At 39.4% G+C, this 16,040-nt stretch overlaps 1 protein-coding gene across 1 annotated transcript in view; it reads left to right on the top strand.

Moving 5' to 3' along the window:
* Positions 1 to 13,726, top strand: part of LOC105482658 (acyl-CoA dehydrogenase medium chain) — a 41,949-nt gene extending 28,223 nt beyond the window's left edge. Inside the window, exons 10-12 of the mRNA XM_011742871.3 lie at positions 331 to 426; positions 11,353 to 11,601; positions 12,918 to 13,726. Of these exons, the coding sequence (XP_011741173.2) occupies positions 331 to 426; positions 11,353 to 11,601; positions 12,918 to 12,989 (417 nt within the window). The 3' untranslated portion in view covers positions 12,990 to 13,726. The remainder of the gene's footprint in view (positions 1 to 330; positions 427 to 11,352; positions 11,602 to 12,917) is intronic.
* The last annotated feature ends 2,314 nt before the right edge of the window (positions 13,727 to 16,040 follow it).

Genomic DNA, 16,040 nt, shown 5'->3' with positions numbered 1-16,040 from the left:
GAGGCAGTCCACCCTAAATATGATCATCCTGTTAATATGTACTCACTTTCTGTTTTCACTCATTAAGAATATTTCCCCTAGTAATGTTTCTCTTGTTAAACAAAAGGAATGACTTTCTTCTAGAGTATGATACTATGCCTAACAAATGCCTCTTACTACCTTTAATTAACAAATAATATAAACTTACATGCCTATTCCCCGCTTCCCCCCAGTTTCTTGTTGCTGTACATCACCTTCTCTTTGTACACTCCCTAACTTAGACACTTAGGTAGGTATTATGTGTTTTAAAGATAACATGAACTTTTGCTTTATAATATGTTAAAATGCTAGGTATCTTCTGGTGCTGTTGGATTAGCACAAAGAGCTTTGGATGAAGCTACCAAGTATGCCCTGGAAAGGAAAACTTTTGGAAAGTTACTTATAGAGGTAATTTTAATACTGCTTGCTTTGTTCAAATGTAAAGACACTCATTATCATTTAATATTTAGAAATGATTTTTAAACCACAAACTAATCAATTTCTACTTTGATAGCAGGAAGATAATGTGCTTTTATCAAGATGAGTTTCAAAGACAAATTTCTTTTTAGATTGTGCCACTAACTGTTGGTTACTTCTGTATCTGACACTGTGCTATACGTTTTTTGTTTGTTTGTTTGTTTGTTTTGAGATGGAGTCTCGCTCTGTTGCTCAGGCTGGAGTGCAGTGGCACAATATCGGTTCACCACAACCTCCGCCTCCCGAGTTCAAGCAATTCTCCTGCCTCAGCCTCCCGAGTAGCGGGAACTACAGTTGTGCACCACTATGCCTGGCTAATTTTTGTATTTTTAGTAGAGATGGGGTTTCACTATGTTGACCAGGCTGGTCTTGATCCACCCACCTCAGCCTCCCAAAGTGCTGGGATTACAGGAATGAGCCACCAGGCCCGGCCTTGTGCTATGCATTTTAAATACATTTTCTAATTCTCTCAGTAACACTTTTTTGAGTAGTATTATCTCTTTTAAGGATCAAGAAACTGAAGCTCAGAGGTATCAAATGATTTGTCCAAGGCTACACAATTTATAAGTCACAGATCCAGAATTCTATTTTATACTTTTTTTTTTTTTTAGCGGTGGTGGGTGGGGGACAAAGTCTTGCTCTGTCGTCCAGGCTGAAGTACAGTGGCGTGATCTGGGCTCACTGAAACCCCCACCTCCCGTGTTCAAGTGATTCTCTTGCCTCAACCCCCGAGTCGCTGGGACTACAGACACACACCACCACACCCAGCTAATTTTGGTATTTTTAGTAGAGACAGGGTTCCCTTATGTTGGCTGGGCTGGTGTTGAACTCCTGGCCTCAAGTGATCTGCCTGCCTCGGCCTCCCAAAGTGCTAGGATTACAGGCCTGAACCACTGCACCTGTCCTATGTTATATTCTTAATTCTGTTACTTCCCATCTCTTCTCGAGTGTCACATAATTTTAGTACTATAAAGAGTTGTGTCTTCCATGAATTTCCAGGGTAATTCTTAAGTCTTACCCTTCAAATATTGATGCCCCCCCATTATCTGTATTCTCTCCTGCAACTCACTATGAGTTGTATAGTGAACCTCCTATTTCTTTCTCTGTTTTTCTTTTTTTGTTTTTTTTTTTTGAGACAGTGTCTTGGTTGCCCAAATGTGAGTGCAATGGTACAGTCATGGCTCATTGCAGCTTCTCAGGATCAAGCAATCCTCTCACTTCAACCTCCTAAATAACTGGAACTATAGGGGCACACCATCATGCCTGCCTAATCTTTTTATTTTTGTAGAGATGGGGTCTCACTGTGTTGCCCAGGCTGGTCTCAAACACCTGAGCTCAAGCAATCCTTCCACCTCCGCCCCTCATGAGCCTCCTATTCCTATCTCCATTTGTCAGTGGTTCTCTAACTATCTGTCGCGAAAGACCAGTTTGTTTTAATTTCCAGTTAAACCATTATTTTTGTAAAATATAAGAATGTCACAACAATATTAAATTGCTGTAAAAGTTTCTAAATGCTTATTCTCATCTTCTGTACCATCAACCAGTAACAGTTTGTGAATCGGCACTGTGGACAAACTTGTATTAGCACTGCTCTGTGTCCCTTAACCTTAGTTTCGTAATTTATCTTTCTGCACTATATTCTAGGTAATTTTTTCAGATCTGCTTTCTAGTTCGCTTATCTCGTGCCTAATCTATTTAATCTATCTATTGATTTTTTTATTAATGACTACTTTTCATTTCCAGATGTTATATTTGTTTTTTTCCATTATACTTTCTTTTCAACATGGTACCACCTTTTCCTTTTTTGTCATTAATCATGTAAAAATTCTTCATTTATAATCAATTTCAGATTTTTTTGTTATCTTCAATTCTTAGGGTGCTAATCTTCCAAGGTGTATTGTGTCTCCTAACTCTTTTATGGTCAGTTATTTTGCTTTTATTTTTTATTTGTAAACAACTTATCTGCAGGAAGTACTGTATTTCTCAGAGCATTATAGAAGCATATTAGAAACTGGCTTTTGTACTTTTTTGGCACTTTTACTAGGTACTCCAGAGATTTCACCATTCTAAGAGCTGTTATTTTACATTCATTTCTCGACTTGGGGACTCCTGTATCACAGAGGCCATGTACATTGATCCCACACATTGAGAAACTCCCTACATTCCAGTCTGGGCAACAGCGTGAGACCCTGTCTCAAAACAACAACAGTAACAAAAGACCTTTTTTTTCTTGTTCTTTTTTTAACCCTCCTGGGCAAGAGAAGTACAAGGGGTTGGAGAATTCCCTTTCCTAGCTAAAGGAAACCGTAACAGACGGGACCTGGAAAATCGGGACACTCCCACCCTAATACTGTGCTTTACCAACAGGCTTAGCAAATAACACACCAGGAGATTATACACTGTGCCTAGCTCGGAGGGTCCCACACCCACAGAGCCTCGCTTACTGCTAGCCCAGCAGTCTGAGATCGAACTGCAAGGTGGCAGCAAGGCTGGGGAAGGGGAATCCGCCATTGCTGAGGCTTGAGTAGGTAAAAAAGTGGCCAAGAAGTGTGAACTGGGTTGAGCCCACTGCAGCTTTGGGAGGCCTGCCTGTCTCTGTCGACTCCCCTCTGGGGGCAGGGCATAGCTGAAAAAAAGGCAGCAGAAACTTCTGCAGACTTAAATGTCCCTGTCTGACAGCTTGGAAGAGAGTAGTGGTCCTCCCAGTATGGATTTTGAGATCTGAGAACAGACGAATGGCCTCCTCAAGTGGGTCCCTGACCCCCGAGTAGCCCAACTGGGAGAGACCTCCACCAACTGACACCTCATACAGCCGGGTGCCCCTCCGAGACGAAGCTTCCACATGAATGATGAGGCAGCAACATTTGCCGTTCTGCATTATTTGCAGTTCTGCAGCCTCCGCTGGTGATACCCAGGCAAACAGGGTCTGGAGTGAACCTCCAGCAAACTCCAACAGACCTGCAACTGAGGGTCCTGACTGTTAGAAGGAAAACTAACAAACAAAAAGGACATCCACACCAAAACCCCATCTGTATGTCACCATCATCAAAGACCAAAGTTAGATAAAAGCCCAAAGATGGGGAGAAACCAGAGCAGAAAAGCTGAAAACTAAAAATCAGAGCACCTCTTCTCCAATGGAACGCAGCTCCTCACCAGCAACAGAACAAAGCTAGACAGAGAATGACTTTGACGAATTGAGAGAAGAAAGCTTCAGACAATCGGTAATAACAGACTTCTCCAAGCTAAAGGAGGATGTTCAAACCCATCGCAAAGAAGCTAAAAACCTTGAAAAAAGATTAGACGAATGGCTAACTAGAATAAACAACGTAGAGAAGACCTTAAATGATCTGATGGAGCTGAAAACCATGGCACGAGAAGTACGTGATGCATGCATAAGCTTCAGTAGCCGATTTGATCAAGTGAAAGAAAGGGTATCAGTGATTGAAGATCAAATGAATGAAATGAAGCGAGAAGAGAAGTTTAGAGAAAAAGAGTAAAAAGAAATGAACAAAGCCTCCAAGAAATGTAAGACTATGTAAAAAGACCAAATCTACGTCTGGTTGGTATACCTGAAAGTGATGGGGAGAATGGAACCAAGTTGGAAAACACTCTTCAAGATATTATCCAGGAGAACTTCCCCAACCTAGCAAGGCAGGCCAACATTCAAATTCAGAAAATACAGAGAATGTCACAAAGATACTCCTCGAGAAGAGCAGCCCCAAGAAACATAATTGTCAGATTCACCAAAGTTGAAATGAAGGAAAAAATGTTAAGTGCAGCCAGAGAGAAAGGTCGGGTTACCCACAAAGGGAAGCCCATCAGACTAACAGTGGATCTCTCAGCAGAAACCCTATAAGCTAGAAGAGATTGGGGGCCAGTAGTCAACATTCTTAAAGAATTTTTCAACCCAGAATTTCATAGCCAGCCAAACTAAGCTTCATAAGTGAAAGAGAAATAAAATTCTTTACAGACAAGCAAATGCTGAGAGATTTTGTCACCACCAGGCCTGCCTTACAAGAGCTCCTGAAGGAAGAACTAAACATGGAAAGGAACAAACGGCACCAGCCATTGCAAAAGCATGCCAAATTTTAAAGACCATCGATGCTAGGAATAAACTGCATCAACTAGTGGGCAAAATAACCAACTAACATCATAATGACAGGATCAAATTCACACATAACAATATTAACCTTAAATGTAAATGGGATAAATATTCCAGTTAAAAGACACACACTGGCAAGTTGGATAAAGAGTCAAGAACCATCAGTGTGCTGTATTCAGAAGACCCATCTCACGTGCAGAGACACACATAGGCTCAAAATAAAGGGATGGAGGAACTATCTACCAATCAAATGGAAAACAAACAAAAAAAGCAGAGGCTGCAATCCTAGTCTCTGATAAAACAGACTTTAAACCAACAAAGATCAAAAGAGGCAAGGCCATTACATAATGGTAAGGGGATCAATTCAATAAGAGCTAACTATCCTAAATATATATGCACCCAATACAGGAGCACCCAGATTCATAAAGCAAGTCCTTAGAGACCTACAAAGAGACTTAGACTCCCACACTATAATAATGGGAGATTTTAACACCCCATTGTCAACATTAGATCAACAAGACAGAGAGTTAACAAGGATATCCAGGAATTGAACTCAGCTCTGCAACAAGAGGACATAATAGACATCTACAGAACTCTCCATGCCAAATCAACAGAATATACATTCTTCTCAGCACCACATCACACTTATTCCAAAATTGAGCACATAGTTGGAAGTAAAGCACTCCTCAGCAAATGTACAAGAACAGAAATTATAACAAACTGTCTCTCAGACCACAGCGCAAGCAAACTAGAACTCAAGATTAAGAAACTCACTCAAAACCGCTCAACTACAAGGAAACTGAACAACCTGCTCCTGAATGACTGCTGGGTACATAATGAAATGAAGGTAGAAATAAAGGTGTTCTTTGAAACCAATGAGAACAAAGACACAACATACCAGAATCTCTGGGACACATTTAAAGCAGTGTGTAGAGGGAAATATATAGCACTAAATGCCCACAAGAGAAAGGAGGAAAGATCTAAAATTGACACCCTAACATCACAATTAAAAGAATTAGAGAAGCAAGAGCAGACACATTCAAAAACTAGCAGAAGGCAAGAAATAGCTAAGATCAGAGCAGAACTAAAGGAGATAGAGACACAAAAAACCCTTCAAAAAATCAATGAATCCAAGAGCTGTTTTTTTAAAGATCAGCAAAATTGATAGACCGCTAGCAAGACTAATACAGAAGAAAAGAGAGAAGAATCAAATAGAGAAGAATCAAAAATCAATAAAAAAAGATAAAGATCACCACCAATCCCACATAAATACAAACTACCACCAGAGAACACCACAAACACCTCTATGCAAATAAACTAGAAAATCTACAAGAAATGGATAAATTCCTGGACACATACACCCTCCCAAAACTAAACCAGGAAGAAGTTGAATCCCTGAATAGACAAATAACCGGCTGTGAAATTGAGGCAATAATTAAGAGCCTACCAACCACAAAAAGTCCAGGACCAGACGGATTCACAGCCGAATTCTACCAGAGGTACAAAGAGGAGCTGGTACCATTCCTTCTGAAACTATTCCAATCAACAGAAAAAGAGGGAATCCTCCCTCACTCATTTTATGAGGCCAGCGTCATCCTCATAGCAAAGTCTGGCAGAGACACAACAAAATAAAGAATTTTTAGACCAATATCCCTGATGAACATCGATGCAAAAATCCTCAATAAAATACTGGAAAACCAAATCCAGCAGCACATCAAAAAGCTTATCCACCATGATCAAGTTTGCTTCATCCCTGGGATGCAGGCTGGTTCAACATATGCAAATCAATAAAGGTAATCCATCCTATAAACAGAACCAAAGACAAAAACCACATGATTATCTCAATAGATGCAGAAAAGGTCTTCGACAAAATTCAACAGCCCTTCATGCTAAAAACTCTCGATAAATTAGGTATTGATGGAACGTATCTCAAAATAATAAGAGGTATTTATGACAAACCCACAGCCAATATCATACCGAATCGGCAAAAACTGGAAGCATTCCCTTTGAAAACTGGCACAAGACAGGGATGCCCTCTCTCACCACTCCTATTCAACACAGTGTTGGAAGTTCTGACCAGGGCAATCAGGCAGGAGAAAGAAATAAAGGGTATTCAATTTGGAAAAGAGGAAGTCAAATTGTCCCTGTTTCCAGATGACATGAGGGTATGTAAAATAAGACCTCTAACACTGATCCTGCCCTTATTTTTCAAAGTTATTATCACTACCCAACATTCTGTTATATCAGTATTTGTTTATTGTCTCCCCTCACAGTCTCACTAGAATGTAAGCTCCATATGAGCAGGAAATGTATGTTTTTAGAAACCTTTCTACTCCTAGCACTTAGATGTCTTGTGCTGTGAACTTCTATTTTATTCATAAAACAAACAGTGATTGAATACCTACTCTATTAAATACTAATAATCAGATGCTTTCCCTGTTCCAGGCACTATTCCAGGTGCTTAACATGTATTAACTCTAATCTTCATAATACTCTGGAATAGGTACTGTTATTTCCATTTATCACATGCAAAATGATTAGGCCCATCTAATAAATTATGGAACTAAGATTTGAACCAAAGTAGTCACTTGTATCAGGAAAAACTCTCTCAAACCATGTTTTTCTTCTGTTCTCAACACCACAAAAATGATCAACACAGAAGAAGACTTCTATGACCAAAGATGTGGGAGGATATTCCACACACACCAAGCAACAGACACTAGCTGGGTATCCTCTGACTTAGTTCCAACACTACCTACCCAGAGATAGCATCAGATCCCACAGGCTTAATCTCACAAGACTGCGCCTTCTTTTCCCCCAGTTGCAAGTCCTGGCCTCCAGAACTTCTGGCTGACTGGCTTCAAGTTGGGGTTCCCATGACCCCGTCTGTGAATTCCAGTAATTTGCTAAAGCAGCTCACAGAACTCAGGGAAACACATTTACCAGTTTATTAGGAAGGATATCTAATTTTTTAATTTTTATTTTATTTTATTTTTAATTTTTTTTTCAGACAGAGTCTCACTCTTGTTGCCCAGGCTAGAGTGCAATGGCGTGATCTCGGCTCACTGCAGTCTCTGCCTCCTTGGTTCAATTGATTCTTCTGCCTCAGCCTCCCAAGTAGCTGGCATTACAGGCACCTGCCACCATGCCTGGCCAATTTTTTATTTTTATTTTTAGTAGAGACAGGGTTTCACCATGTTGGCCAGGCTGGTCTCAAACTCCTGACCTCAGGTGATCTGCCCACCTTGGCCTCCCAAAGTGCTGGGATGACAGGTGTGAGCTACCACGCTCAGCCAGGAAGGATATTTTAAAGGATACAGATGAAGGAAGATGCATATGGCTTCCATGCCCTCCCTGGGAATTTCACCCTATAGGAACCTCTGGAAGTTCTCCAAACCATGTCCTCTTGAGAGGTGAAGCCAGCTGGACTTCCTGGGTCCAATGGGGACTTAGAGGACTTTTTTGTCTAGCTAGAGGATTATAAACACACCAATCAACACTCTGTAAAAATGCACCAATCAGCACTCTGTGTCTAGCTAAAGGATTGTAAACACACCAATCAGCACTCTGTAAAAATGCACCAATCAGTGCTCTGTGTCTAGCTAAGGATTGTAAATGCCCCAATCAGCACTCTGTGTCTAGCTAAAGGATTGTAAACACACCAATCAACACTCTGTAAAAATGCACCAATCAGCACTCTGTGTCTAGCTAAAGGATTGTAAACACACCAATCAGCACTCTGTAAAAATGCACCAATCAGTGCTCTGTGTCTAGCTAAAGGATTGTAAATGCCCCAGTCAGCACTCTGTGTCTAGCTAAAGGATTGTAAACACACCAATCAGCACTCTGTAAAAATGCACCAATCAGTGCTCTCTGTCTAGCTAAAGGATTGTAAATGCCCCAATCAGCACTCTGTGTCTAGCTAAAGGATTGTAAACACACCAATCAACACTCTGTGTCTAGCTAAAGGATTGTAAACATACCAATCAGCACTCTGTAAAAATGCACCAATCAGTGCTCTGTGTCTAGCTAAAGGATTGTAAATGCCCCAATCAGCACTCTGTGTCTAGCTAAAGGATTGTAAACACACCAATCAGCACTCTGTAAAAATGCACCAATCAGTGCTCTGTGTCTAGCTAAAGGATTGTAAATGCCCCAATCAGCACTCTGTGTCTAGCTAAAGGATTGTAAACACACCAATCAGCACTCTGTAAAAATGCACCAATCAGCGCTCTGTGTCTAGCTAAAGGATTATAAATTCACCAGTCAGCACTCTATAAAATGGACCAATCAGCACTCTGTAAAATGGACCAATCAGCACTCTGTAAAATGGACCAGTCAGCAGGATGTTGGCTGGGACAAATAAGGGAATAAAAGCTGGCCACCCCAGCCAGCAGTGGCAACCTGCTCCAGTCCCCTTCCACGCTGTGGAAGCTTTGTTCTTTCACTCTTCACAATAAATCTTGCTGCTGCTTACCCTTTGAGTCTGCACCACCTTTAAGAGCTGTAACACTTGCCACAAAGGTTCACGGCTTCATTCTTGAAGTCAGCAAGACCACGAACCCACTGGAAGAAAGAAACTCTGGACACATGTGAAGGAACAAACTCCAGACACACCATCTTTAAGAGCTGTTAAAGGTCTGCAGCTTCATTCTTGAAGTCAGTGAGACCAAGAACCCACTGGAAGGAACCAACTCTGGACACATTCTTGTGTGTTCATGGAGGCTTCATTACATAGGCATGATCAATTAAACCATTGGTCATTGATGATTTAACTTGACCTTTAGCCCCTCTCCCCTCCCTGGAGGTTGTGGGGGTGGGGCTGAAGGTCCTAACCCTCTAATCCTGCCATCGTCTTTGCAGTGACCAGCACCATGCTGAACCTATCAGACAATAGACAGCACTTTGGAGATCCCAAATAATTTAGGAGTTGTACGCCAGGAAACGGGAACATATTTCCATCCTATAATGTATCTTGACCATATAACTAACTCATAGAGCACTTACTGTCCCTTATTGAAAGTATTTATTTTATGTCTTCTATTCAATTCTGAGTCTGTACAGAGTCTAAGAAGCATCTTTTAGTTGTCCTTTCCTCTGTCTTGGTATCTGATACAATGCCACATGATTTTTCTCTATCTGTAGCAACTTTTTTTTTTTTTTTTTTTTTTTTGAGATGGAGTTTCTCTTTTGTTGCCCAAGCTGGAGTGCAATGGTGTGATCTCGGCTCACCACAACCTCCACCTCCCAGGTTTAAGCAATTCTTCTGCCTCAGCCTCCTGAATAGCTGGTATTACAGGCATGCGCCACCATGCCTGGCTAATTTTGTATTTTTAGTAGAGATGGGGTTTCTCCATATTGATCAGGCTGATCTCAAACTCCCAACCTCAGGTGATCCGCCCACCTCAGCCTCTCAAAGTGCTCTGATTACAGGTGTGAGCCACCGCACCCAGCCAGCAAATTTCTTTTAAAAAGTCCTAGCAGAGGCCGGGCATGGTGACTCACACCTGTAATCCTAGCATTTTGGGGGGCCGAAGTGGGTGGATTCCTTGAGCCCAGGAGTTTGAGAACAGCGTGGGCAACATAGGGTGACCAGGTCTCTATTTAAAAAAAAAAAAAAAAAAAAAAAGCCGGTTGTGGTGGCTCAGGCCTGTAATCCTAGCACTTTGGGAGGCTGAGGCGGGTGGATCACCTGTGATCAGGAGTTTGAGACCAGCCTGGCCAACATGGTGAAACCCTGTCTCTACTAAAAATACAAAAAAAAAAAAAAAAAAAAAAAAATTAGCCGGGCGTGGTGGCACATGTCCAGCTACTCGGGAGGCTGAGGCAGGAAAATCGCTTGAACCTGGGGGTCGGAGGTTGCAGTGTGCCGATATCGCACCACTTCACTCCAGCCTGAGCAACAGAGTGAAACTCAGTCTTGGAAAAAAAAAAAACAGTGCCAGCTAAAAAGTCCCAGCTACTCTGGGGGCTGAGGCGGGAGGGTCGTTGAGGCTGCAGTGATCTTAGATCATGCCATTGCATTCCAGCCTGGATGACAAAGTGAGACCCTGTCTCAAAAAAAAAAAAAAAAAAAAAAAAATAGGCAAACTGAAATTGAAGGACATTTTACATAAAATAACCAATCAACATTCTTCAGAAGTGCAAAGACATAAAAGGTAAGAAAGGATTGAGGAATTGTAATAGCCTGGGAAAGAATAAGAAGAAATAACTAAATTCAATGTATACTGGTGGAAAAAGAACATTAGTAGAAAACTTGACCAGATTTGAGTAAGGCTTATAGTTTAGTTGTTAATACTATACCAGTATTTCAGAAGAAATAACTAAATTCAATGTGTAATGGTGAAAAGAAAAAGAACGTTAGAAAACTTGACCAGATTTGAGTAAGGCTTATAGTTTAGTTAATACTATACCAGTGTTAATGTCCTGTTCTCAATCATAGCACTATGGTTTGGTAATATGTTAACATTAGAGGAAGCTGGGTGTAACTTCTATAAACCTAAAATTAGTTAATGAAAAGGTTTTTGTTTGTTTTTTTTTTAAAAAAAAAAAAAAAAGGTCAGGCGCAGTGACTCACGCCTATAATCTCAGTACTTTGGGAGGCCTGAGTAGGAGGATTGCTTGAGGCTAGGAGTTGCAGACCAGCCTGGGCAACATAGCAAGACCTCGTCACTATAAAAAAAAAAAAAAAAAAGCCCCAGGAAAAAACTTTTTTCTCAATAAATATCCTTTAACTTTTTTCTTTTTAATTCTAGCACCAAGCGATATCATTTATGCTGGCTGAAATGGCAATGAAAGTTGAACTAGCTAGAATGAGTTACCAGAGAGCAGCTTGGGAGATTGATTCTGGTCGTCGAAATACCTATTATGCTTCTATTGCAAAGGCATTTGCTGGAGATATTGCAAATCAGTTAGCTACTGATGCTGTGCAGATATTTGGAGGCAATGGATTTAATACAGAATATCCTGTAGAAAAACTAATGAGGGATGCCAAGATCTATCAGGTAAGGTTAAAGATGATTTTTTTGGTTTGCAAGGGAGAGAGAATATTCATAAATGACAAAGTAGATTTCTGATTATTTAGAAATTTTATGTCCCTAGTAGCAATAAATGACTGTCATATATGGCTGTGAGCCAGTTTTTGGAATTAATTAATAGAAAGAAGAATGTTATTTGTGATTAAGTATAAGTCTGAAGAGAGAATAGGCTAAAAAAACAAATGGTGCAGACATATATATTATGTTTGGATTAGATTTCTTTGAGTTTTAACATCTTAGCTAATTGTGTCCCAAACTTTTCTCTCCAAAAAGTATGCATGTCATTTAAAATTAATTATTTTGATTTGAATCTTGCCTGACAACTATTTAATTTATTGTAACTATACTTGGAGTCAAAAACCAACATGAAGAGACAGTGATGTAGATGAATTCCAAATTAAATTAGTAGTCAAAAAAACTTAGAAGGAATTTAGTAAAAGGAAATATAAATGTGCATGTTCTCTACATGTGGCTTAAGTAATTACTTAATAATTATCACATTCTTGCTCCTCGGTGTCTCTGCCCTTGCTCCCCCTACACCTAGCAAATTATTTGACTCATCCGGTCATTTGAAATATTGAGTTCGAATCAGAAGGCTAGAGTGAGAAGGAATGTTAGACATAGTGTGGCCTCTCCATGTAGACATGAAAAAACTGAGGTCCAGAATTTGTGCCTTATCCAAAGTCGCTGGTTTATGTGTTGATACTCTTCCTCTCCTAGAGCCTTTAATTATAATTATTACTATTATTATCATCAACCGTTTAGATTTTCTCTGCCATCTGAGAAGCTGAACTAATAAATGGCTAAAGTTAGAAGTTTAGAATGGAAATAAGGTCTGACTCTTGAAATCCTCCCAGCATTTTTTCTTTAGCAACTCTGTTCCATAGGCAGTGGGAGAAAAAAAAATTTAAGAATAAATGACTTAAGGAGACAGCTAGGTAAGTACAGTTCAGAAAAGTTGGACAAATATTTTGGCCATAATGAACTTCAGTTTTCCCAATTTTTCTGAAATGTAAATATATTTTCTTTTTTCTATGTTTTGAATACTCTTCTCCAAAATTTTGATACATGACTTTTTATAATAACTTAAACCCATCTTTAGAGAATTCCATATTTTCAGACTTTCACAAAATCAGGTTTTGGAATCTATAGGCTACAGACCCTATATATGTTTTGATTCAGTTTTATATTATAATGCAGCTTATACTACTATCTAAAATGTTGAATAAATCAAAGTATTTATGTACTAAAAATATTTAACCTACACTTATTTTTTTTTGCAGATTTATGAAGGTACTTCACAAATTCAAAGACTTATTATAGCCCGTGAACACATTGGCAAGTATAAAAATTAAAAAAATTACTGTAGAAACATTGAATAACTAGAACACAATCCACTGTTTCAGCTCCAGAAAAGAGAAAGGGCTTTAATGTTTTTTCCAGTGAAAATAAAAATAAATCCTCTTATATTAAATCTAAGCAACTGCTTATTATTAGTAGTTTATACTTTTGCTTAACTCTGTTATGTCTCTTAAGCAGGTTTGGTTTTTATTAAAATGATGTGTTTTCTTTAGTACTACTTTACTTGAATTACATTAACTTAGAAAAGTACATATGTTTTGTTATTTTGATCTCTTAAGATTAATGTCGCAGAAATTTCTTGGCATTTTATTTTTGTAATGACAGAAAAGTGGGCTTAGAAAGTATTCAAGATGTTACAAAATTTACATTTAGAAAATATTTTAGTATTTGAATACTATCAACTTGTCAGTGACTTTGCAGACTTAATGATATTATTAAAGTTCTTTTTACTGAAGTTTGGAAAGCATTTGCTTTCAGTTTGGCACAAAGAGTTAAAATTTTGACATTCATATTCTCCTAATTTACAGCTACAAGAACTTTCTTGAAAATCTTAATTCTGAACCCATATTTCACTTACCTTATTTAAAATAAATCAATGAAGCTTGCCTTAAATTATTTTTATATGGCTGTTGGTCTCTAGGTAGCCTTTGGTCTATTGTACACAATCTCATTTCATATGTTTGCATTTTGGCAAAGAACTTAATAAAATTGTTCAGTGCTTATTATCATACCTTTCTGTATTTTTTCCAGGAAATTTCATTACTTCATGTAATAGTCTATATTTTGTGTATTTACTATGATGAAAAAAAGTCGTTTTAATTTTGAATTGAATAAAGTTACTTGTTCATTTTTTATTAATTATATTTTTAAAGACCTCAGAAAATATAAATATGAAATAATATAAGAACTCAAATCTCTGAATTTAATATTTGTTTTTAATTCTCAATATCAAATAGTGCTAAACTGGTATTATTAAAGTTATACTAAATGGAGTGCTTTCTGACATCATATCTCATTCTCCATTTCTCTGACATCAACCATGTCCTACATTTTAATTCTGTTCTGACACTATGCAGCTGAATTAGGCTTAATCCCATAAGGCTGCCCTCACTTCAGAGGCCAGTCATAAGTCCTGAGTCCCCAAGCTACCCATACTCTGTCCAACATGGCTGGAAATTCAAGTATTCCCATGACCCTGCCCTCAGGTTTGATAATTTGCCACAATAGCTCACAGAACTCAGGAAAACACTTTACTTACATTTACCTGTTTATATCATAAAGGGTACAACTAGGAACAATTAATGAAGAGGTACATAGGGAAAGGTATGGAGGGAGAGGGGAGATGCAGAGCTTCCATGCCTTCTTCCATCTTATTACCTTCCCTGCATGTCTCTGTATTCCTCAACTTGGAAGCTCCCCAACTCTCATTCAATAGTTTCCATCGAGCTCAATCTCCAGTCCTTCACTTCTCCCTAGAGGTCCAAGGTGAAAGCTGGAAGTTCCCAACTGTATTAGTCTCCTAGGGCTGTCATAAAAAAACTAGAGACTTGGTGTCTTAAATAAATTTATTTTCTCACAGTTCTGGAAGCTAGAATTTCAAGATCAAGGTGCCATTTGGGTTGTTTCTAGTGAGGCCTCTCTTCCTGTCTTATAGACTACCACCTTCTGTGTCCTTACATATCCTCTTCTCTGTGCATCATGAAGGGTTGGGTTAGGGGGAGCTCCTGTGTCTTTTTCTCCTCTTCTAAGGACACTAGCCCTGTGAGATTAGAGCCCTATGCTCGCGACCTTAATTAACTCCCTAAAAGATCCTATTTTCAAGTACAATCACATTTGTACTTCACACAAATGTGTGAAGTTTCAACACAGAAATTTTGGAGGGACACAATTCAGTCCATAACATCACCCTCTAATGACTTAGTCCTTCTGGTGACCAGATTCTTCCTGAGATTATCTAGGAGCCCCACCCTAAGTCATCTCATATGCCAAATTCAGGTATGATTGAAAAGGTTTCTAAGGAATAACAGAAGATACTCCAAGCACTCAAGAAATTCCAAGGGTTTTAGGAGTTCTGTGCCAGGAACTGGGGACAAAGACCAAACAAATTTCTTATACCACACTGAATTACCAAAATAAAAATCTAATCTTTTACAAATATAAAATATTTAAATGACATTTCCTTCATGCTCAATGATGAAATTTTATTTAAATGATACAACTTGAGATTGGTAAGGAAATTTAGAGAATTCTTAATTGCTATTATGTAGAAATGAGAAATTAAATAGAATGTATATATTTCAAATGCAAATTTGAATTTGCAATACAGAGGTGCAACCATTTCTAAACATAAAGCTTCTAGACATGGGCTGGGCATAGTGGCTCGTGCCTATAATCCCAACATTTTGGGAGGCTGAGGTGGGAGGATCACTGAGGCCAGGAATTTGAGGCTTCAGTGAACTGTGATGGCACCATTTATACTTTATCCTGGGTGACAGAGTGAGACCCTGTCTAAAAAGAAAAAAAGGGCCAGACGCGATGGCTCATACCTGTAATGCCAGCACTTTGGGAGGCTGAGGTGGGCAGAGCACAAGGTCAGGAGTTTGAGACCAGCCTGACCAACATAGTGAAACCCTGTCTCTACTAAAAATACAAAAAATTAGCTGGGCATGGTGGTGGGCACCTGTAATTCCAGCTACTTAGGAGGCTGAGGCAGAAGAATCACTTGAACCTGGGAGGCCGAGGTTGCAGTGAGCTGAGATCATGCCATTGCACTCCAGCCTGGGCAACAAGAGTGAAACTCCATCAAAAAAGGAAGGAAGGAAGGGAGAGAGGGAGGGAGGGAGGAAAAAGAAAAGGTTTCTACACAAGATATAAATGTACTCCAAAAGAAGGGAGGGAGGGAGGGAGGAAGAGAGGAAGGGAGGGAAGGAGGGAGGGGAGGGAGGGAGGGAGGGAAGGAAGGAAGGAAGGAGGGAGGGAGGGAGGGAGGGAGGGAAGGAAGGAAGGAAGGAAGGAAGGGGAAGGAAGGAAGGAGAAAAGAAAAG

This window comes from Macaca nemestrina, chromosome 1, assembly GCF_043159975.1.
Source record: "Macaca nemestrina isolate mMacNem1 chromosome 1, mMacNem.hap1, whole genome shotgun sequence".
In the NCBI taxonomy this organism is placed as follows: domain Eukaryota; kingdom Metazoa; phylum Chordata; class Mammalia; order Primates; family Cercopithecidae; genus Macaca; species Macaca nemestrina.
Note: the sequence above shows the minus strand (reverse complement) of the source record. Positions and strands in the feature narration are given on the sequence as shown.